Consider the following 23,433-nt stretch of genomic DNA (forward strand, 5'->3'; position numbering starts at 1 on the left):
TGAAAAAGATCCCGTGTGCTTCTTATAAGCATAACACTCATCCACACCCCACCCCAGTCACCCACCGGGCTCTCTGCCTCCTAGCCCCTTCCACTGCAGCCTCTCTCCAACCCGTCTCCTCTCCTCACTCCATCTCCCAGGGCCTCAAAGATCCAAAGGCAGGCTGGGCGCAGGCCAAGGGTCAGGGAGATTTTCTGGCTTCAGAGAGGCCTGGTAGGTTGAGATTCTTGGATGGAGAAACTCCCATCGTGAACCCTGGCACAGTACCCCCTCCAGCAGGTCCCAGGTAACCAGCCAGCTGCCACATGCCCTGATTCTGGGATAAGACAGCTGAGGGTTACACCCCCCTGCACTCTCATGCACCGCTGTGGAGTTAGAGCCACTGCTCACTGCCTTAGGGGACATGGTGACAATCGGCCTCAGAATGCTAGAGGGGTGTGGAATATCCCATAGCCAGGGGAGAGGGAGGCCAGAATGGGGCTTGCCTGGGAGCCGGTGAATAATGGGGGAAACTGCAGGAGAGCAAGAAAATACCCAGAGTACGATGCAGCTCTGCATCCTGCTGCATAGCTACCTCGTAGTAAATGAAAACAGCAGCCCAAAGCTGGGGATGGGAAAGAGATGGGAGGGGGGGTTTGCAACCAAGACTGGGATGGAGCTAGACAGTCCAAGAGCCAAAAACCGAGGGATTTAGAGGCACCAATAAAAACCCCACAATCATCCACAGAATGCATGTAAAACAGCAACACCTTCCAATAGCCCCTCTCCTCACACCCACCACGGTGAGCACAGGCCCACCCTGCCGCCTGTGGAACAACCGCCCCTTCCACACATACCCCCAGGCATCACAGACACTACAGGCTGCCCCTGCCACCTCACCCCCCAGCGATGCTGATGGGGCTCACGGAGCTAGGGCAGCAGAAGAGCAGGCGCAGCAGGTAGCAGACCCAGTGAGGCACCCACAGATCCAGCACCTCTGCCCCTCATGCCCTGGTGAGAGCCTGGCTCCCTTCAGCAGCGATTGCCTCTTGTTCAGTTCTCAAGAGCCGGCCCAGGAATCGGCTGATCACAGCCCAATAAACAAGCACCAGGGAGCTGGGCTAAGCACCAGGATTAGTAACTGCCCCTTAGCACTAAACAGAGGGAGCCCTTGTGCAAACAGCACATGTGGAAAAGCTCTAGAGATAGGCCATGAACCAGGCCTCTCCATGCTGAGCAATGGCTCCTTGGCATCTGTTTTTATAACCAAGGTTGTGGCCCTTTCCCAGGCTCACAGCAGCGACCTGCCGCCAGCCCAAGGGAGCTACAGAGCTCTCCATCAACTCATACATACACCTGCCCCACCCCACAACAGGCAAAGCCACAGAGATCTCCAAGCTGACACACAACAGCAGCTGCAATGCAGGGAAGCACAGTGTGTTACCAATAACACAGCCCGGCCTACAGATGGCACCGATGAGCATCCCGTCCATCACACCACACAATCCAGTTACCCTACTTCCCCATCCCTCCCCATGACCTCCTGAACCTCCCATCCCTCCCACCCATCTACCTATTCCCCCCTCCACATCCCCCCAATCTCCCCCATCACCTCCATCCCCATTCCCCCCACCAATCTGCCTATCCCTCCCTCATCCCCCAGCATAAGAACGGGCAGACTGGGGCAGACCAAAGGTCCATCCAGCCCAATATCCTGTCTACCGACAGTGGCCAATGCCAAGTGCCCCAGAGGGAGTGAATCTAACAGGTAATGATCAACCCCCCCATCCCTTCTCACCAATCTACCTATCCCCCTCCTCGTCCCCCATCCCCATCCCATCCCACCAATCTACCTATCCCCCCCCCCCTCATCCCCCATCCCCATCCCATCCCACCAATCTACCTATCCCCCCCCTCGTCCCCCATCCCCATACCATCCCACCAATCTACCTATGTAGTAGTAGGATTTTATGTTTGTTTGACTTAGAATGAAGGATAAAGAATAATGAGACAATAATATAGCATGCATTAAATATATTGATGTATGATTTGACCATATCTTGCTGGCCACCCCTTTTGAATAGCAGAAAGGATTGGCCTAATGTGCCATTGGTAGAGATGCATGAGCCAGAATTTCTGTGTGTCTGGGATGATTTCAAGGCAGTGACAGACCTTTAGGGTCACCACTTTGTTGTAGGTTTAGCATTTTAGAATAAGTAAAAGAATGCCATGATTGTTTCCTGTTCAAAATGCTCTGTTTAAATCAATTCTGTTCTGTGTGTGAATGAGGAATGTGTGCGTTAAGAGATAAGTGTGAAGGCTATCGCTGAATAGGGTGACCAGATGTCCCGATTTTATAGGGACAGTACCGATTTTTGGGTCTTTTTCTTATATAGGCTCCTATTACCCCCCATACCCTGTCCCGATTTTTCATACTTGCTGTCTGGTCACCCTATCGCTGAACCAGATGTGCTAGGGAGGAACCGAAGACAGACGTAAGGGCGCCAGTAGGCTGCAACACACCCGTATAGAAATGTCAGAGGAGGCCAGATCGACAACTCTAAAGATGAGACAGGCACCTATTAATGGGGACAAGATAGCTGTGATCAAAACCAGCATGGGGTAACTCCCCGAGGGACTTGATGAAAAAACAAAATAAAGGATGAGAAGAACAATTTAAGAAAACAAGCACTCGTCAAACAACAATTGATTATAGCATGACAGTGCAAAACTCATTGGTCCCAATGAAGGAAGATCACTATATAAAGAGGTTGCCTTGCCATGAAACTTTGGGTTCGTCCTGCCAAGACTTCCCCGTAGCATTGTGTCACGACCAACGGAACCCGGCTCCTCCCTACCTGTTAGGGTTAGGGCAGACAATCGTTTCGCGCCATTTTTCAGTGCACACGCCATACCGCGGCAAGCATGGAGCCCGCTCAGCTCAATGCAGCAGTCATGAACACTGTAAACACCTCATGCATTATCGTGCAGTTTATGCTGAACCAGAACCTGGAAAACCAGGCGAGGAGGAGGCAGTGACAGCAGCGTGGCAACAAGCGTGATGAGGACATGGACACAGAATTCTCTCAAAGCGCGGGCCCCGGTGGTTTGGAGATCATGTTGTTAATGGGGCAGGTTCTAGCTGTGGAACGCTGATTCTGGGCCCAGGAAACAAGCACAGACTGGTGGGACCGCATAGTGTTGTGGGTGAGGGACAATTCCCAGTGGCTGCAAAATTTTCACATGCGTAAGGGCACTTCCATGGAACTTTGTGACTTGATTTCCCCTGCCCTGAAGCACAAGAATACCAAGATGAGAGCAGCCCTCACAGTTGAGAAGCAAGTGGCGATAGCCCTGTGGAAGCTTGCAATGCCAGACAGCAACCGGTCAGTCGGGAATCAATTTGGAGTGGGCAAATCTACTGTGGGGGCTGCTGTGATGCAAGTAGCCAAAGCAATCACTGAGCTGCTGCTACGAAAGGTGATGACTCTGGGAAATGTGCAGGTCATAGTAGATGGCTTTGCTGCAATGGGATTCCCTAACTGTGGTGGGGTGATAGATGGAACCCATATCCCTATCTTGGCACCGGAGCACCAGGGCAGCCAGTACATAAACTGCAAGGGGTACTTTTCAATGGTGCAGCAAGCACTGGTGGATCACAAGGGACGTTTCACCAACATCAACGTGGGCTGGCCGGGAAGGGTTCATGACGTTCGCGTCTTCAGGAACATTAATCTGTTTGAACGGTTGCAGCAAGGGATTTACTTCCCAGACCAGAAAATAACCGTTGGGGATGTTGAAATGCCAATAGTTATTCTTGGGGACCCAGCCTACCCCTTAATGCCATGGCTCATGAAGCTGTACACAGGCAGCCTGGACAGGAGTCAGGAGCTGTTGAACTACAGGCTGAGCAAGTGCAGAATAGTGGTAAAATGTGCCTTTGGACGTTTAAAAGCGCGCTAGTGCAGTTTACTGACTTGGTTAGACCTCAGCAAAACCAATGTCCCCATTGTTATTACCGCTTGCTGTGTGCTCCACAATATCTGTGAGAGTAAGGGGAAGATGTTTATGGCAGGGTGGGAGGTTGAGGCAAATCGCCTGGCCGCTGATTATGCACAGCCAGACACCAGAGTGGTTAGAAGAGCACAGCAGGGCTTTGAAAACCAGTTTCATGATTGGCCAGGCTACTGTGTGAAAGTTCTGTTTGTTTATCTTTGATGAAAACCCGCCCGCTTGGTTCACTCTACTTCCCTATAAGCCAACCACCCTCCCCTCCCCCCTTTGATCACCGCTTGCAGAGGCAATAAAGTCATTGTTGTTTCAAATTCATGCATTCTTTATTACTTCATCACACAAATGGGGGGATAACTGCCAAAGTAGCCCAGGAGGGGTGGGGGAGGATGGAAGCACCGGGTGGGGTGGTGGAGGAGGCAAGGACAAGGCCACATTGCACTTCAAAACTTATTGAATGCCAGCCTTTTGTTGCTTGGGCAGTCCTTTGGGGTGGAGTGGTTGGGTGCCCGGAGGCCCCCCGCCACTGCATTCTTGAGCATCTGGGTGAGGAGGCTATGGAGCTTGGGGAGGAGGGCAAGCGGTTACACAGGGGCTGCAGCAGCGGTCTGAGCTCCTGCTGCCTTTCCTGCACCTCAACAATACGCCAGAGAATATCAGTTTGATCTTCTAGTAGCCTCAGCATTGCATCCTGCCTCCTCTCATCACACTGATGCCACCTATCATCTCAATCCCGCCACATGTCCTCGCATTCATTTAGTACTTTCCTGCACTCTGACAGTGTCTGCCTCCATGCATTCTGCTGGGCTCTTTCAGTGTGGGAGGACTGCGTGAGCTCAGAGAACATTTCATCACGAGTGTGGTTTTTTTGCCTTCTAATCTTAGCCGGCCTCTGGGACACAGATGATACGGGGAGCGTTGAAACATTTGCAGCTGCGGGAGGAAAAAAGGGAGACTAGTATTTTAAAAGACACATTTTAGAGAACAATAGGTAGCCTCTTTCACGGTGAACCAAGCTGTTAACATTACATGGTTTCAAACAGCAGTGCCCTCATCTCCCATACCAAGCACCCATTGGGTTGGCCATTTAAAAGAAGGGGCTGTGGTTTTCGGGTTAATGTGCAGCACAAACTCAACTAACCCCCCCCCACACACACACACCCCCTATTCTCTGGGATGATCGCTTCACCCCTCCCTCCACCGCGTGGCGCACAGCGGGGATGATTTCTGTTCAGCCACAGGCAAACAGCCCAGCAGGAACAGCCACCTCTGAATGTCCCCTTAATAAAATTCCCCTATTTCAACCAGGTGACCATGAATGATATCACTCGCCTGAGGATAACACAGAGAGATAAAGAACAGATGTTGCTTGAATGCCAGCAACCACCGGGACCATACACTGCCATGCTTTGTTATGCAATGATTCCAGACTATGTGCTACTGGCCTGGCATGGTAAAGTGTCCTACCATGGAGGATGGAATAAGGCGGCCCTCCTCAGAAACCTTTTGCAAAGGCTTTGGGAGTACATCCAGGAGAGCTTCACTGAGATGTCCCTGGAGGATTTGCGTTCCATCCCCATACACGTTAACAGACTTTTCCAGTAGCTGTACTGGCCACGAATGCATCCCAAGTGTTCAGGGCAAATTAATCATTAAACATGTTTGCTTTTAAACCATGTACAATATTTACAAAGGTACACTCACCAGAGGTCCCTTCTCTGCCTTCAAGGTCAGTGAGCCCGCCTTGGGTGGGTTGGGAGGGTACTGGGTCCAGGGTGATAAACAGTTCCTGGCTGTCGGGGAAAACGTTTTCTCCTCTTGCATGCTGGGTGCTATCTTCCTCATCCCCAAAATCCGCATTCCTGTTGCGTGAGAATCCATTGACGGAGTCCACACACAGGGGTGGGGTAGTTGTAGGGGCGCACCCTAGAATGGCATGCAGCTCATCATATAAGCAGCATGTCTGGGGCTCTGACCCAGAGCGGCCATTTGCCTCTCTGGTTCTTTGGTAGGCTTGCCTGAGCTCCTTAAGTTTCATGCAGCACTGCTGCGGGTTCCTGTTATAGCCTCTGTCCTTCATGTTCTTGGAGATTTTTTTCAAATATTTGGGCATCTCGTCTTTTGGAACAGAGTTCTGATAGCACAGATTCGTCTCCCCAAACAGCGATCAGATCCAGTACCTCCCGTTCGGTCCAGGCTGGAGCTCTTTTGCAATTCTGGGACTGCATGTTCACCTGTGCTGATCAGCTCGCCATGCTGGCCAAACAGCAAATTAAATTCAAAAGTTCACGGGGCTTTTCCTGTCTACCTGGCCAGTGCATTGGAGTTGAGAGTGCTGTCCAGAGCAGTCACAATAGAGCACTCTGGGATAGCTCCCGGAGGCCAATACCGTTGAATTGCGGCCACACTACCCCAAATTCGACCCAGCAAGGTTGATTTCAGCGCTAATCCCCTCGTCGGGGAGGAGTACCGAAATCGATTTTAAGAGTCCTTTAAGTCAACAAAAAGGGCTTCGTCATGTGGATGGGTGCAGGATTAAATCGATCTAATGCTGCTAAATTGACCTAAACTCGTAGTGTAGACCAGGGGTTAATGTAGCCCACCAGTTTATGCATGAAGGAGTGGAAGGGACTTTAAGTAGGCTACAGTAAGTAGCAGAATGGGAGTGTATGGAAGATGATGTTAAAACATGGATGCGAAATTGTGCGCAGTGTGCTCAGGACAAGGCTCATCCTCCGCGCTAGCAACCCAGGAAGCACCAACAAAGGCTTGGGCCATGGCACAGGGTTCAAATTGATTTTATTGATAAATTGCCAAGGAATAAGGAAGGATTTGAGTATTTATTGGTGATAATTGATTCCTTTTCAGGATGGGTGGATGCATTTCCTACTAAAGATAATAATTTGGTAGTGGCCAAAAAGATTTTAATGAGGTAGTATGTAGATATGGCACCCGCGAAATAACAGATTCTGACAATGGGGGAGCCTTTGTAGGAATTAAAAAAAAAAAAAACACGACAGTGATACAAGCCTTGGGAATTAAACAAAAGCTCCATATACCGGCCATGTAGAGCGCATCAACTGCACTATTAAGGAAGTGCTCCAGAAGGTAGTAAATCACACGGGGAAAGACTGGCTGGATAAACTGACTCTGATTTCGGCTGCTATCTGCAGCAGTAATAGACCAAGGACTAAAATTCAACCCTTCCAAATTCTGTTTGGACATCCAATGTGCCTAATAATTGATCCTAGTTACCTGGTACAGGATCAAGACGAGAGATCTAATATAACCCAGCATGATTATTTTCAATGGCTCAAACAGTTACAAGAAGATAAAACCACCCTCCAGTATAGGGTTAATCAGGCCATCAAACACATGAACAACAAAATTCAGAAACAAAGGCACACAAAGGCAGCCTTGTGGGAAACAGGGGACCAAGTCATGTACCTTAAAATGTGAAAAAGGGACCACTCACTGGAATCAAAGTGGATAGGCTCTTACTCCATAGTGGACTATCTGAGACCACTGGTATACCGCATTGAAAAAGATGGAAACCTGAAATGGTTACATGTTTCACAAATTAAACTATTTACATAAATAATGATGTTTGGATTCTTTCCAGAAAAGGACATCCCGGAACCTGAGCACGAGGCGCTGCTTAACCACCGCAATTTTAATCCACAGAGAATGAGACTCCAGTGTAAGGCCTGGTTTTACCTACTTCTGGGAACTTTTAGTTGGGGTCAGATGACACCTTCTGCCTGGGAAACTGGGCAAAGGCTAGAGGAGGAGCCGGGGTGTGTGGCTAGGTGAGACTGTGGGAAGGGGTTTCAGTTTTGGAGCTGGCTGGGGAAATGGAGGGAGGTCCAGCATCGGGATCTGAGCCCCCTGCCCCACCAAAATGGACCAGACTGAAAGGTCCTGGTTTCTGTACCTACAAGCTCTGTTTTGGACTGTGTTCCTGTCATCTAATAAACCTTTTGTTTTACTGGCTGGCTGAGAGTCTCGGTGAATTGCAGGAAGTGGGCGGTGCAGGGCCCTGACTCCCCCACATTCTGTGACAACTGGTGGCAGAAGTGGGATGTACTGCACCCTGTGGATGGCGCTTCCTGCAGTAAGTGACTGGGGAGCAGTAAAACAGAGGGCGATTAACGAGGACCAGGTGTGCTGAAGGCTCAGAGAGGAGCGGTTTCAGAGGGGGGGTGGTCGGAGAAGCTACGCTTAACCCTTAAGAGGGTGTGACCAGCGAGAAGGACTGTTGCAGTAATGGGGTCCCCCTGGAGACCGCGGTGACAGATTTCAGGGGTGGAGAAGTCGGTGGCTTGACCCTCGGAAAGAGGTGGTGACCTGGATAAGGGCTGGCACAGTCGGGGTTCTTCCTGGAAACCATGGGGAGCTGAGAGCACACAGGCCTGCCAGTCCACAGCCACTTGGGAACAACGGGAAGATGTATAACTATTGCCTTAAGAGCGACCTGGTCGAGCTGTGCAAGCAGAGAGGGCTGCGCATTGGAAAGCTCACCAAAGAACAGCTGATTGCCCAGATGGAGGAGGAGGATCGCTCGGAGGAGCCGATCCCCGTCTGAGGGAAGCAGCCCGACAGATGCAGCGCGGGCACCGTTGTCTGGCTGGCTGAGAGTGGTTAGACTGCTGCCGAGGACATTCTGACGCCCCTACTACCTATGGCTAGGGGAGGGGCTGGAAGGAGCCCAGTGAACTCTAAGGGCACCCTGACCTCTGCATCCAGCAAGGGATCCTCATGGCAGAGCTCCCCATCGCTGGAGCTGAGGTGGCTGGAACGGGAGAAGGAGATAAAATTTAGAGCTGGAGAAGTGGGAGAGAGAACGGCAGCAGGAACTAGAGTTGGCAAGGCTGAGGAGCAGACAGCCCCCTGCTGCGGTGAGTGAGAGGGGACCCAGGACTGCATGGAGCTTTGATAAGTGCATCCTGTCCCAGTTTAAGGAAGGGGAGGACATAGATGAATTCCTGATTGCCTTTGAGAAGGCCTGCGAGCTGAACAGGGTTGACCCTGCAGACGGGCTCCGGTTTCTCACCCCCTTACTGGACCCCAAAGCTGTAGGGATGTACAGCCGAATGGAAGGGGACTATGAACTGTTCAAAAAGGCCCTGCTACACAAATTTGGGCTGACTCCTGAGGCATACTGGAGCAACTGTATGAACAATGCCCATCTGACCTGAGGACATGGTTGGTGGACAAAAGTTTGTGGACAGCCGGTCAGGGGGTGGAAAGAAGGAGTCCCAAAAGAATAAGTGCACCATGATGCAGAGAGAGACTCACCCTGGGACCCACCCAAAGGGGGAATGTGGAGAACCCCCTCCCAAGGGGAACAGGACCAACCGACCGGCTCGAGGGGACCCACAGGACATGGGCTGCTATTATTGTGGCCAGAGGGGCCACATACGGACCCAGTGCCCCAAGCTCAAGGACAGACTGAGCAGACCGAACCCACACAGGGTTAACTGGGTAGAGACACAGCCGGAGGAAGGACAGGCTTCCCAGGCAGGAAGGCTGACAGCTTACCAACTGCTCAGGAGGGAGGAGTTTCCCAGACCAGTTCCTCTGGGAGTCTGGATGCTCCGGACTCAAGGTTCTCATTTTACAGGGTGGGTGCGGGGTTGTCCCTGCCAAGCGAGTGCCTTGTTCCCCCTAGAGGTGGATGGGAGGAAGGTCAATGGATACTGGGACATGGGCTCTGAGGTGACGCTGGCCCAGCCCAAGGTGGTGGTCCCAGATCGGGGGGTGCCCAACACCTACCTGACCCTGACAGGGGTGGGTGGGACCCCATTCAAGGTGCCCATGGTGAGGGTACATCTGAAATGGGGGGCCAAGGAGGGCCCCAAGGACATGGGGGTCCACCATCATTTGCCCACTGAGGTGTTGATGGGGGTGACCTAGAGGACTGGTCAAGCAACCCCCAGAACACCCTAGTCGTGACCTGTAGCCAGAGTTGGTGAGGGGCACTACACCCTGACATCAGGGAGGGTACCTCACCGGAGGTGCAGGACCCTACCCCGGTGGGGAGGAAGTGCCAAAGGAAGGGACAAGGCTCAGAGGGGTGGCAGTTTCAGACCCGGCCGGTGAGAGGGAGCAGATGCCCATCCCTACCCCAGCTGCTGAGTTCCAGGCTGAGTTGCAGAAAGATCCCTCCTTGTGGAAGCTAAGGGACCTGGCTGGCCTCAGTGCGGCACAGACCATGGGGAGAGGTTCCCAGGAGAGGTTCCTGTGGGAGAAGGGATTCCTGTACCGAGAATGGGTTCTCCCAAGGGAAGTGGCATCATGGGGGATCCGGAGGCAGCTGGTGGTCCCCCAGAAGTATTGCCACAAGCTACTGTACCTGGATCATGACATCCCTCTCTCAGGACACCAGGGAATCTGGAGTACCAGGCAGAGGCTCCTACAGAACTTTTACTGGCCTGGGGTCTTTACTACTGTCCGACAGTACTGCCGATCCTGTGACCCCATCAGAGGGTGGGGAAGGCCCGGGACAAGGGGAAAGCAGCTTTGAGACCTCTGCCCATTATAGAGGAGCCTTTTCAGAAGGTGGCTGTGGACAGAGTGAGGCCTCTCAGCAAGATGACTCTGTCGGGGAAAAATTACATTCTGGTGGTGGTAGATTTCGCTACCCGCTACCCCGAGGCAGTGGCCTGGTCTTCTATTGAAGCAGACACTGTGGCGGATGCACTGCTGACCATTTTCAGCCAAGTGGGGTTCCCCAAGGAAGTCTTGACAGACCAAGGATCCAACTTCATTTCAGCCCTGCTCCAGTGCTTCTGGGAGAAATGTGGGGTCCGGCACATCTGGGCCTCAGCATATCACCCCCAATCCAACGGGCTGATGGAGTGGTTCAATGGAACTGTAAAGATTATCCTGAAAACCTTTATGAACCAGCACCCGCAGGACTGGGACAAGTACTTACCCCACCTGCTGTTCGCATACAAGGAAGTGCCCCAGGAATCTACCGGGTTTTTGCCTTCTGAACTGTTATATGGAGAAGGATAAGGGGGCCCTGGGATCTGATGAGAGACGAATGAGAGGGGAAGGCCGTTCCCAATGGAGCATCAGTGGTGGAGTATGTCTTGACCTTCTGAGAAAGGCCTGCTGTGCTCATGGGCTTGGCCAAGGAGAATCTGGCCAGAGCCCAGAGGAAGCAGAAGGTCTGGTATGACAGCATGGTGCGGGCCCGTGCCTACGCCACCAGAGACCAGGTGATGGTTCTCATCCCCGTGAGAACAAAAACTACAAGCTGCCTGGGAAGACCCTTTCAAGGTTGTCAAGCATCTAAATGAGGTAAACTATGAGGTGGAACTGTCCAACTGGGCACTCTGTCACTGGGCGTACCATGTTAATATGATGAAGCCATATTATGACAGGGGGAATGTGGTGTTGGCTGTGTGTGGACATTGGGAGGAGAAGGGACATGACCATTTGTAGATCTATTCCCTGAGACAGGAGCTGGCTCCTCCTTGGAAACAATTCCTCTCTCTGATCAGCTACACCCTGTCCAGCAAGCTGAGATCAGAGGGTGCTGCATTTGTACTGACAGCTATTTTCCAACCAGCCTGGACTCACTAATGTGACTGTTCACTGGGTGGAGACAGGATCGCATCCTCCTATAAGATGCTTCCCCTTTCAAGTTGCAGGGAAAACTTCTCAGGGCCTGGAAAGAGAGGTCAGTGACATGCTGCTTTGGGGGGTGATCCAGCCATCTTCCAGCCCTTGGGCTTCACCTGTGGTGCTGGTCCCCAAAAAGGACGGGTCAATCCAGTTCTGTGTGGACTATCCGAAGCTTAATGCCATCACTGTGTCTGATGCCTACCCCATGCCTGACGAGCTCCTAGACAAGCTGGGAGGCGCTCGGTACCTTACCACCATGGATCTTACAAAGGGCTACTGGCAGGTACCACTGGATGCAAATGCCAGACTGAAATCTGAAATCTGCCTTTACCACCCCTCTGGGGCTCTATGATTTCCTAACCTTGCCTTTTGGCCTCAAGGGGGCGCCAGCCACCTTCCAGCGCCTGGTGGATCAGCTACTGAGGGGGATGGAGAGTTTTGCCGTGGCGTACATTGACGACATCTGTGTCTTTAGCCAGACCTGGGAGGACCATGTGTCCCAGGTTAAACAAGTGCTGGACCGACTCCAGGAGGCTGGACTGACCGTAAAACCGGAGAAGTGCAAGGTGGGGATGGCTGAAGTTTCTTACCTGGGCCACTGGGTGGGGAGCAGCTGCCTAAAGCCAGAAACAGCCAAGGTGGAGGCGATCAGAGACTGGCCCGCTCCCCAAACCAAAAAGCAGGTCCAAGCCCCTTTTGGGATGATGGGGTGTGAGCGTTTGAGCCTCTGGTTACAGGGCAGTACAACCTAGTGGCCAGAGTCCCTCCCACTCCACCGGGCCGCGGCCTATGGCCCTAACTGCGGTGTAGGACTTTGCCACTAGCTCAGCGGGGGATGTGGGAGGTCCTACCGAAACACGCTGAGGCTTATCAGGGGCAAGGTACCAGTCTGTCACCCTCCCCTCGGGTCGCTTCCTACCCGCTTGATAGTTGGGGTCTCCCATGAGTCCCTAGGTTCTCTGCGGGGCTCCGGGTCACTTGCCTCCTCAGGTTCCTCTCGTAGTAGGGCTTCGAGCCGGCCTGGAGAGGCTTCCATCCCCGGCACCTTCACGGGCGGTGGCTGGTCCTTCACAGGAGCTTCCCGGTCAGGTCCTTCCCCTGTGGCCGCCAGCCCAGACTGAGCTGAGCTCCCTCCTTTTATACTCCCAGAGCACTTGGCGCATGCCCAGTACGGAAGGAGCGGAACTTCTGCTGTCAGTGCTACTGGTCTGACACTGCTGGGGCTAGTGCGGGGTGGTGCTGCCCCATCACACGGGGTATTAGCAAAGATTTGTGCCACACTTTAGCTCCATAGCTGCCCCCATCACTGAGCTACGCAAGAAGGGGAAGCCAGATTAGGTGGTCTGGACCGAGCAGTGCCAGAGGGCTCTCCGGGTGCTGAAGGAGGGTCTGGTCAGTGGCCCAGTTCTGGCAAACCCAGACTTTGACAAGCCCTTTATGGTGCTGACCGACGCCTCAGACACAGGGCTGGGTGCGGTGTTAATATAGGCTGATGAAAAGGGGGAGAGACACCCCATCGTGTACTTGAGGAAGAAGTTGCTACCCTGGGAGCAGAACTACGCAGCCATCGAGAAGGAATGCCTGGCCACGGTGTGGGCCCTGAAGAAACTAGAGCCATCTCTCTTTGGGCGACACTTCACCGTGCACACCGACCACTCTTCCCTGGCCTGGCTGCACCAGATGAAAGGAGCCAACGCCAAGCTCCTGAGGTGGAGCCGGCTCCTGCAGGATTACGATATGGACGTGGTCCATGGGAAGGGAAGTGCCAATGTGATAGCTGATGCGTTGCCCCAGAGAGGGGGGCCTGAACTTCCCCAGGTCACTGGTTACAGCAGGGATGGGCAAATTGTATGCAGGGCCAGGGCAGGGGGCAGGGGTGCAGGAGGGGGTGCAGTGTGCAGGAAGGGGCTCAGGGCAAGGGATTGGGGCAGAGAAGGGGTGCAGACTATATGAGGGGGCTCATATAGTGGGGAGTTGGGGGCAGGAGGGGTGTGGGGTGCAGCAGGGGGCTTAGGGCAGGGAATTGGGGGGCGGGGGACAGGAGGGGTGAGGGCTCCAGCCTGGCGCCACTTACCTAAAGTGGCTCCGGGGTGGCAGCGGCGCACACTGGGGCCAGGGCAGGCTCCTTGGAAGGAAGCGCTGCGGCCCCTGGGGGAGAGGGGGTGGAGGGCTCCACATGCGCTGCCCTTGCCGCACCTCCAGGTACCTCCCCCAAAGCTCCCATTGGCCGCAGTTCCCCGTTCCCAGCCCATGGGAGCTGCTGGGGGTGGTGCCTGGAGGCAAGGGCAACACACGGAGCCCTCTGCCCCCCTGCCTGGGGGCCCCAGGGAAGTGGTGCTGGCCGCTTCTGAGAACGGCGTGGGGCCCGCGGCGCCATGGGGGGCAATTCCAAGGGCCGGATCCAAAGCCCTGAGGGGCCGGATGCGGCCTGAGGGGCCAGATGCAGCCCGCGGGCCGTAGTTTGCCCACCCCTGGGTTAGCGTGACCCACTCAGTTCAGTCTCGAAGGGGAGAGAGAGAGTTGATGGCGTAAGGAGAATTGACCTGGTAATGTTGCATGGGAGTTTTACTGGTACTGTCTGCATTGGTGCTGGTGGGATATCAGGGGGTGACTTGAAGGATGATACTGGAGCACGTAACCTGAGCCCAGGAGGAGGTTGGGGCCAGGTGACACCTGCTCGGGAAACTGGACAAAGGCTGGAGGAGGAGCTGGGGGCTGTGGCTGGGTGAGACTGCGGGAGGGGATTTCAGTTTTGGAGCTGGCTAGGGAAATGGAGGGAGGTCTGGCACCGGGGTCTGGGGTCCCTGCCCCCCAAGATGGACCGGACTGAGGGGTCCTGGTTTCTGTACCTACAAACTCTGTTTTTGGCTATGTTCCTGTCATCTAATAAACTTTCTGTTTTACTGGCTGACTGAGTGTCTCGGTGAATGGCAGGAAGTGGGAGGTGCAGTGTCTTTACTCCCCCACACTCCGTGACACCCTCCTCATCCCCCCATCCCTTCCCATCTACCTACCTCCCTTGTCATCCCTTCCCATCCCCCATCCCTTCCCATCAACCTACCTACCCCCCTCATCATCCCTTCCCACCCATCTACCTATCCCCCTCATGCCCCTATCCCCATCTGACCCCACCCATCTACCTATTCCCCCCTTCTCATACCTCCACCCCCCCCCCCATCCCTTCACACCAACCTATCATAGAATATCAGGGTTGGAAGGGACCTCAGGAAGTCATCTAGTCCAACCACCTCCCTAGGTAACCCATTCTAGTGCTTCACCACCCTCCTAGTGAAAAAGTTTTTCCTAATATCCAACCTAACACCCCCCCCCCACACACACACACACACACTGCAACTTGAGACCATTACTCCGTGTTCTGTCATGTGGTACCATTGAGAACAGTCTAGATCCATCCTCTTTGGAACCCCCTTTCAGGTAGTTGAAAGCAGCAATCAAATCCCCCCTCATTCTTCTGTTCTGCAGACTAAGCAATCCCAGTTCCCCCCTTCCCACCCATCTACCTATCCCCCTCCCCATCCCCCCAATACCCCCATCCCTTCCCACCAACCTATCCCTTGCCTCATCCCCCCATCCCCTCCTCCTCCCCCTCCCCACCCATCTACCTATCCCCCTCCCCATCCCTTCCCACCAACCTACCTATCTTCCCATCCCTCCACACAGACATCATGACCACCCCTCTCCCTAGACACACACTCCTCCAACCAAAGCCCCCTTCCACACACACGCAGCTCCTCCATCCCACCCCATCCCCCCTTCCATACCTCCACACACACACACGGGGTCAGATGGAGAGACGGGGCTGGGGAGGGGAAATAGGGAGGTCTGTCGCTCCACACTCACCTGGGACAAGTGGCCCCTTGCCAGCACATCCGGCTCTCCCCACAGTCCAGCTCCTGTCTCCTAGACCATGAGGAGGAGGGGCACAGACTGATAGCACTGGTCTACAATTTTTGAGAAGTCGTCTGCTTCAGAGATACATAATAAATAGCACATTTTATTTTGATGTGCTGAATTCAAATATGACAATTAAAACAACTGATTAGCTACTGTTTAAGATATTTAAGTTTTTACATTTTATGTCTATGTATATTGTGTAGATAGTAGAGTTTTAATCATAAATTGTAAACCTAGGTCTTTTCATGTGTTTATGGTTGCTTTACATGATAATATTTCACCTGTCCTGTTTATGTAACACTTTAAAAATCAGCAAAAGGGTTATATAAATAAAATTTATTACGAAATAAAAAGGCAAAAAACTATTATGTACATAGTTTAGTCCTATTCAGTGTCTACTCGGCGCTTCTTGGCTTGTCTCTTGTATTCATTAAATGGAGCATCTCTTGTCACTGTCCAGCAATAGTCTGCAAGCATTGATGGGCTCCATTTGCTTTGATAGTGTTTCTCCATTCTTGCAATGTCCTGGTGAAATCGCTCGCCGTGCTCGTCGCTCACTGCTCCGCAGTTCGGTGAAAAAAAATCTAGATGAGAGTGCAAAAAATGTATCTTTAGTGACATGTTGCAACCAAGGCTTTTGTATGCCTTGAGGAGGTTTTCCACCAACAACCTGTAGCTGTCTGCCTTGTTGTTTCCGAGAAAATTTATTGCCACTAACTGGACGGCTTTCCATGCCGTCTTTTCCTTGCCACGCAGTGCATGGTCAAATGCATCATCTCGAAGAAGTTCACGAATCTGAGGACCAACAAAGACACCTTCCTTTATCTTAGCTTCACTTAACCTTGGAAATTTTCCACGGAGGTACTTGAAAGCTGCTTGTGTTTTGTCAATGGCCTTGACAAAGTTCTTCATCAGACCCAGCTTGATGTGTAAGGGTGGTAACAAAATCTTCCTTGATTCAACAAGTGGTGGATGCTGAACACTTTTCCTCCCAGGCTCCAATGACTGTCAGAGTGGCCAATCTTTCTTGATGTAGTGGGAATCTCTTGCATGACTATCCCATTCGCAGAGAAAACAGCAGTATTTTGTGTATCCAGTCTGCAGACCAAACAAGAGAGCAACAACCTTCAAATCGCCACAAAGCTGCCACTGATGTTGGTCATAGTTTATGCACCTCAAAAGTTGTTTCATGTTGTCATAGGTTTCCTTCATATGGACTGCATGACCAACTGGAATTGATGGCAAAAGATTGCCATTATGCAGTAAAACAGCCTTAAGACTCGTCTCCGATGAATCAATGAAGAGTCTCCACTCATCTGGATCGTGAACGATGTTGAGGGCTGCCATCACACCATCGATGTTGTTGCAGTCTACAAGATCACCTTCCATGAAGAAGAATTGGACAAGATCCTTTTGACGGTCACGGAACATGGAAACCATAACATCACCTGCCAGGAGATTCCACTGCTGTAGTCTGGAGCCCAACAGCTCTGCCTTACTCTTGGGTAGTTCCAAATCCCTGGCAAGGTCATTCAGTTCACCTTGTGTTATGAGGTGCGGTTCAGAGGAGGAGGATGGGAGAAAATGTGGGTCCTGTGACATTGATGGTTCAGGACCAGAAGTTTCATCCTCTTCCTCGTCTGACTCAAGTGAGAATGATTCTGGTGCATCAGGAACCAGCAGTCCTTCTCCGTGGGGTACTGGGCGTATAGCTGATGGAATGTTTGGATAATGCACAGTCCACTTTTTCTTCTTTGACACACCTTTCCCAACTGGAGGCACCATGCAGAAGTAACAATTGCTGGTATGATCTGTTGGCTCTCTCCAAATCATTGGCACTGCAAAAGGCATAGATTTCCTTTTGCTGTTCAACCACTGGCGAAGATTTGTTGCACAAGTGTTGCAGCATATGTGTGGGGCCCACCTCTTGTCCTGATCTCCAATTTTGCAGCCAAAAGAAAGGTGATAGGCTTTCTTAACCATAGTGGTTATACTGCGCTTTTGTGATGCATAAGTCACTTCACCACAAACATAACTTCTGCTATCTGCACTGTTCACACAAGTACGAGGCATCTCTGCTCATTTTGGCTAAACAGAAATGTGTCCCTTTGCAAAATCAGGTTTCAGAGTAGCAGCCGTGTTAGTCTGTATCCGCAAAAAGAACAGGAGTACTTGTGGCACCTTAGAGACTAACAAATTTATTAGAGCATAAGCTTTCGTGGACGTTGGGTTGTAGTCCACAAAAGCTTATGCTCTAATAAATTTGTTAGTCTCTAAGGTGCCACAAGTACTCCTGTTCTTTTTGCAAAATCAAACACTGACAAATAAGAGCACGACACTGTATGATTTCTAGAGCTGATATAGGACAATTTGTTCAGCAGAGTGATGTAAGCTTTGTTATGATTGCATCATCCATGACTTCTAGGAATAACATGATGCAATTCATATCATGTATGATGCAATACCAGCTTCAGATTGCATCATTCATTGTTTTGCCTAAAAAGCAAGTACTGTCCAAACCCAGTCATAGATTTATTCATAGATCCAGTCAAAGATGTATTTTAGTCATTTCTGGTTTAAATTGAGATCCCTTCTCTTTATAACTCACTTATCCTCCGCCATTCCCAAGTCAAGGATCATATATACTGACCCAATAGCATATCTTGAAAACTAGAGCCAATCAACAATTTTAAGCATCATTTTCGTTCTCAGTGACCCAGAATTAGTAATGTTTGACTACATTTATTTCAGAAGTATTTTGGCTGTAGAGCAGTGTAGCCTGTCCCTCATCGCCAATAGCACCACTAGTTAAACACTAGGAAAGCAGGTCTGTAATTCACTGCTGGGACAGCTCTGCCCGCGGCATCTGGAGAGTCCAGTGGGTTCAGGTTACTGTACCATGGGCATGGCTGACTTTCCCAGTCTGGGGTCAGGGCCCCATCACACCCCTGGCTGTACACACAAGAGACAGACCCTGACCCAGAGCTCACAGTCTAAGCAGCCAGCCACTAAGGAGCTTCCCCTGCTCCATAGCCCTGTCTGTACTGGAGAAGAGCCAAGGTCCCCAATGGCTCAGTGCAGGTACAACCTTAGCAAGACCTCCTACAGAAAGGGAGCCATGAGGCAACAACCCTGCCATTCTCACAACTTTCTCCAGGTGCACACTGCATTCCCCTCTCAAAGCTTATTGGGATTTGCCAGGACAGGGGGCTTAAGAGCGACCTCTCACAGCTGATGGCATGGGGTCTTCAGCAACCACAGAATCCATGGCCAGGGTAACATGTCCCAGCCTGAAAATGGTACCTCCAGCAGCACAGTGCCCCCTACTGCCACACTGGGGTATTGGGGCCCGCACTGACTGCAAGGAGAGAGTGTGTCCATTCACATCCCCACCTTGCTCTGTGTAATACAGCTCCCTCTAGTGCCATGATAGGGTACTGGGCCCAGCACTGACTGAGTGGGGAGAGCACCCCCTAATAGACCCCAACCCACTGACTGTAGCACAGCAACCCCTAACACTGCACTTGGGCATTGACTGCCAGGGAAGAGCATCTCTATTGAGCTCCCACCCCACTCCCTGTAGCAACCTGGGTTTTTACTAAGACCAACTGTTAGGAACGGTATCCAGAAGTCCAGACACCTGCCATTGGACTGCTCCTATGGTGCACATTGAGGTGTCTAGTATTAGAAAAATAGATCTGGCTAAGAATCAGAAATAAACAAGCCAGACATACTTTATCACATGTTTCATTACCCTGTCAGTGGCTCATGTGAAAGCCGCATCTGCAGCCCACCTGGAGAAACCTCCAGCAAGCAGATTAGTAATAACCTTTCCATAACAGCTCCCCTATAAATACCTGAGGGCTGGGGCTTGTTCTTTTCTGTCCAACAGCCTGCAGAGAAGTATGACAATGTGGCTCGTGCTGGCGTTGCTTGCGGTGGCAGGTAATTATGTTGTATGCAGCCAGGCTAGCTTGTGGAGCTCGGTAGTGACGAGTGGCAGGGACATAGCTGCAAAGTCAGAGTGAAATTAAACAGGCTCCAGCTAAGGATTAAAATGAAACAAAGTGTAATTTCTGCTGGAACTAGTGCATTAGTAATGGAGCAGCTGAAACCTCTGGGTTCACCTGGGCATCGCTGCGTCCATGCTCTGTATTAGGGACGGATGAAGGGCCAGGTCCTCTGCTGTGTCCTGCCTCTGTCCAGCAGGAGTGGAGATGTGTGTTGACTAATATATGCTGGGCTAGTGCTTATATAACTCACATTATCAATAGGTATGTGTTTTAATACTTACTGATATATAAGAGCAATATAACCGTTACATAGCCTAGAGTGGTCTATGCTTGTTACAGAACCCTGCTCACTTATGCTAAGTATCCCATAACCCCTTCCATTTTCTAAAGAAAGTTTTGGCTTAAGCAAATAGGGAAGCTGTCAAGCCCAGGACAGATGACAGTTTTACCATAGCACCAGATAAGGAATTGCTCTTACAGGCCTATACTGGAATGTCCCTAAGGAAAAGGACAAGACATGATCATTCTACCCTCTCTCAGACCCAGGAGGTGCCTTCATGCTCTTTGGTCCCTGGAATGCAAGTCTTCAGAACAAAGAGATAAGGGGTAGGACATGGTATTAGTTAAATCTAGTTTCAGATGACATACAGAGTACCTTGTACTTGTAAACAGACAGGGTATAAAAAGATGGCTTTAGGGGCGCAACTTCATGAGCACACCTTCCGTGTTAGGTGAATGTAACAACGCTGAATGAGACGGCTTCCTGGAGACTGGTATCGTATAGAACCTTTTCCCTGTACTATCTTATTACTGGCTTTCAGCAATAAACCTCGCTGATCCTGGTTATTTGGTCACTTGAATCTACCTCATAACAAACCGAAGTGTAGTCAAGCAACAGCCTATGCAATTTAACAATCCATGCAGATAAATGGTAACAGAGCAGTGGCGCACTGCCGCACAGGAGAGAGCCCTGTCTATCTAACAGTGGTATTTAAAATGACTATTGCCAAAATAAGGCCCCTAATCCAGCAACTTATAGTGCACAAACCCAATGGGCTGACTCACCTGAGTAAGGTCATATGTATGCACGAGTGTTTGCAGGATCAGGGCCTAAACAATGAATCCCACAAGCCAAATGGGCATCCTAGACTCACACGTGCTCAGTCTGCACCACCTTGCCAGTGCTCGAGTTTAATGCTCCTGACAGACACGTTCCCTCCCCCTGCAGATTGTAAACAAGGCCCTTTATCTCTCTAAGAGTTTATCCAAATGACACTGGAGGATCATTTTCAATGTCTAAAATGCTCCCATGTCACTGATCATGGCAGAGACTGGTGCAAACGCCTGAGTTCTAGTCACCCCGATTGGGATTTATTCACCTTCTGCATTTTGCTCGTCTCAGGCAAGTGGAACAAGTCTCAGCAGTTTCATTTCCTGGCTTCTGTCTGCATGAGTCAAGGCTCTTGTGGTGCGTTTCCAACACAGCAAGAAAATGTAAAAAACCCAAGGAGAGACAGCAGCAGTCCCCGATCCCACAGTCCGACCCGTACAGAGAGCACTAGCCCACTGGAGTCCCACTGAGAGAACATCTGTGTGGATCCCATTACAGGAGTGGGCTCATGGTCCCATTAAAGCAACACTCCTGGGTTTAGGTTCTCTAAAGTCCTCCAATTACAAAATCGACACCTAAGGATTCGACACACTAACAGCATCCATCCTGGTCAGCGCCAGGGCCCACCACCAGCTCGTCAGACCCAAAGAGGGGACGGGAACAAGAGTCCAGAGCTTTCCCAGCCCCGCTGCAGGCATTGCCACTTCATTACAGATGTCACCCATGTAATCCAGTGGATGCTTTCTCCCCACAGCTGCTGCACCACAGGGAGTAGACAGGATTGTCGGGGGATACGAGTGCAGCCCCCATTCACAGCCCTGGCAGGTCTCCCTTAATGTCGGGTACCATTTCTGTGGCGGATCCCTCATCACGGACCAGTGGGTGGTGTCAGCTGCCCACTGCTGGTACTAGTAAGTGTGGAATTCTGTCTGTGTGTGTGTGTGTGTGTGTGTGTGTGTGTGTGTGTGTGTGACTGCATCTTTATTGCAGCACCAGGTGGGTGGGAGCAGGCTGAGATTAGAGGGGCTGGTGGGACCTGTCCAGATGGGCTCTGAGCCACCGTTCGTTTCCCAGCCCCGACTCCATGCAGGTGATCCTGGGAGACCACAACATCCAGGTCTTTGAACACACCGAGCACCTGATGCGCATCGAGACCATTGTGTGGCACCCCAGCTATGACTACCAGACAATGGACCATGACATCATGCTCATCAAGTTGGCTCACCCTGTCCGGACTGACGCCTATGTCCAGCCCGTTTCCCTGCCGACCGCCTGCCCAGCTGCCGGCACTTCCTGTGTGGTGTCGGGATGGGGCAATATCCTCAGTGACGGTGGTGAGTTTCGCCCTTTCTGTCTCAGGAGCTCCGAGGCTGCTCAGCACCATCATCTGCTGATGACACGGCCCACGATGTACCAGGCATTTGTGGAAGTCCCTGCCCAGAGAATTCCTAGTCAAAGCACAGACACAGAGAGGCAGGGTTCGGGGGGGAGGGACAGCAAACAGGGATTTTATACAAGTGGGGTACCCTGACCTCCCAAACTCCACTGGAGCCCCCTTCCACAACCCTAGTGATGAGCGCTGAGCCCATCTCTGCACACCCTCCGCCCTGTATTGACACTGCCCAGACCTGGCCAGCTGGCACAGCCCAGAGGTTAGCGTCCGCTGAGGCCGGCTGAGAACTGGTGCTTGAAACAGCGACAGGTGCATGGAGTTAGCACAAGGCCCTTGTTCACATATCTGAGAAAACAAAGGCCAGACACAAGGCAATGGGTATTGCCAACAGTAACTAAACCATCCTCACATGTGCCCCTTCCCCACCCCACAGGGAGCCCATCCATATTTTATAGAGGGGGGAAACTAAGTCAGAGCCCCTCAAGAGCTGTGGACAGAGCCCAGGAGTCCTGACTCCCCCACCCCACACACACCCTGCTCTAACCCACTAGCCCCTATTCCCCTCCCAGAGCCAGGAGAATACCCAGGAATCCTGGCTCCCCCCAACTCTAATCCACTAGCCCCTACTCCCCTCCCAGAGCCAGGGAGAGAATCCAGGTGCGCTCATGCCCACTCAGAGCATTCTGCCTCCCTGGCTAGTGCTCAGGCAGATTTCATCCCTCCCGGGTGCAGCATGGGAAGGAGGAGAATGCCTGGTGCTAACAATTCCCCTCTGCCTTTCAGTGTTCAGCCCCTACAACCTGCAGTGCGTCAACATCCCCATTCTCAGCAACGCAGAGTGCGAGGCCTCCTACCCCGGGATGATCACCAGCACCATGCTGTGCGCTGGCTACCTGGAGGGAGGCAAGGATGCATGCCAGGTGAGGGCTAATAGCCACAGCCCTGTCAGGCTGTTAGAGAGACTCTAGCCCTCCTGCCAGCAGACAGGGGGAGGGATCTGGGTGATGCATGCAGTATAAGGGACTGGGGAGGTACAGTGATTAACCGCCCACTAATTTGCTGGCATCTCCTTCCTCTCAACTTACACACAGGGAGACTCTGGTGGTCCACTGGTCTGCAATGGGGAGCTGCAGGGCATTGTGTCCTGGGGGGTCGGCTGTGCCCAGAAGGACCAACCCGGAGTCTACACCAAAGTCTGCTCCCTGCTGCCCTGGATCAAGAGCACCATGGCTGCCAACTAGTTCGGACAGAATGTTTCACGTCTGGGAACATGTACACTCTCACCACTCCGCTGGACCCAGACAAGGGGAAGAGGGAGGCCATCTCGGTGAGGAGTGGTGATACATAGCCAGAGCAAGTGCAAGAGACCGTAATAA

At 51.9% G+C, this 23,433-nt stretch overlaps 1 protein-coding gene across 1 annotated transcript; it reads left to right on the forward strand.

The window, feature by feature from the left end:
* The first annotated feature begins 19,406 nt into the window (after window positions 1-19,406).
* Window positions 19,407-23,433, forward strand: LOC117889225 (anionic trypsin-1-like). The gene is made up of 5 exons (XM_034793142.1): window positions 19,407-19,485; window positions 21,419-21,575; window positions 21,739-21,998; window positions 22,841-22,977; window positions 23,149-23,433. The coding sequence occupies exons 1-5, from the start codon at window positions 19,446-19,448 to the stop codon at window positions 23,296-23,298; spliced, it is 744 nt and encodes a 247-aa protein (XP_034649033.1). The 5' UTR covers window positions 19,407-19,445; the 3' UTR covers window positions 23,299-23,433.

Source organism: Trachemys scripta, chromosome 16 (assembly GCF_013100865.1).
Source record: "Trachemys scripta elegans isolate TJP31775 chromosome 16, CAS_Tse_1.0, whole genome shotgun sequence".
In the NCBI taxonomy this organism is placed as follows: domain Eukaryota; kingdom Metazoa; phylum Chordata; order Testudines; family Emydidae; genus Trachemys; species Trachemys scripta.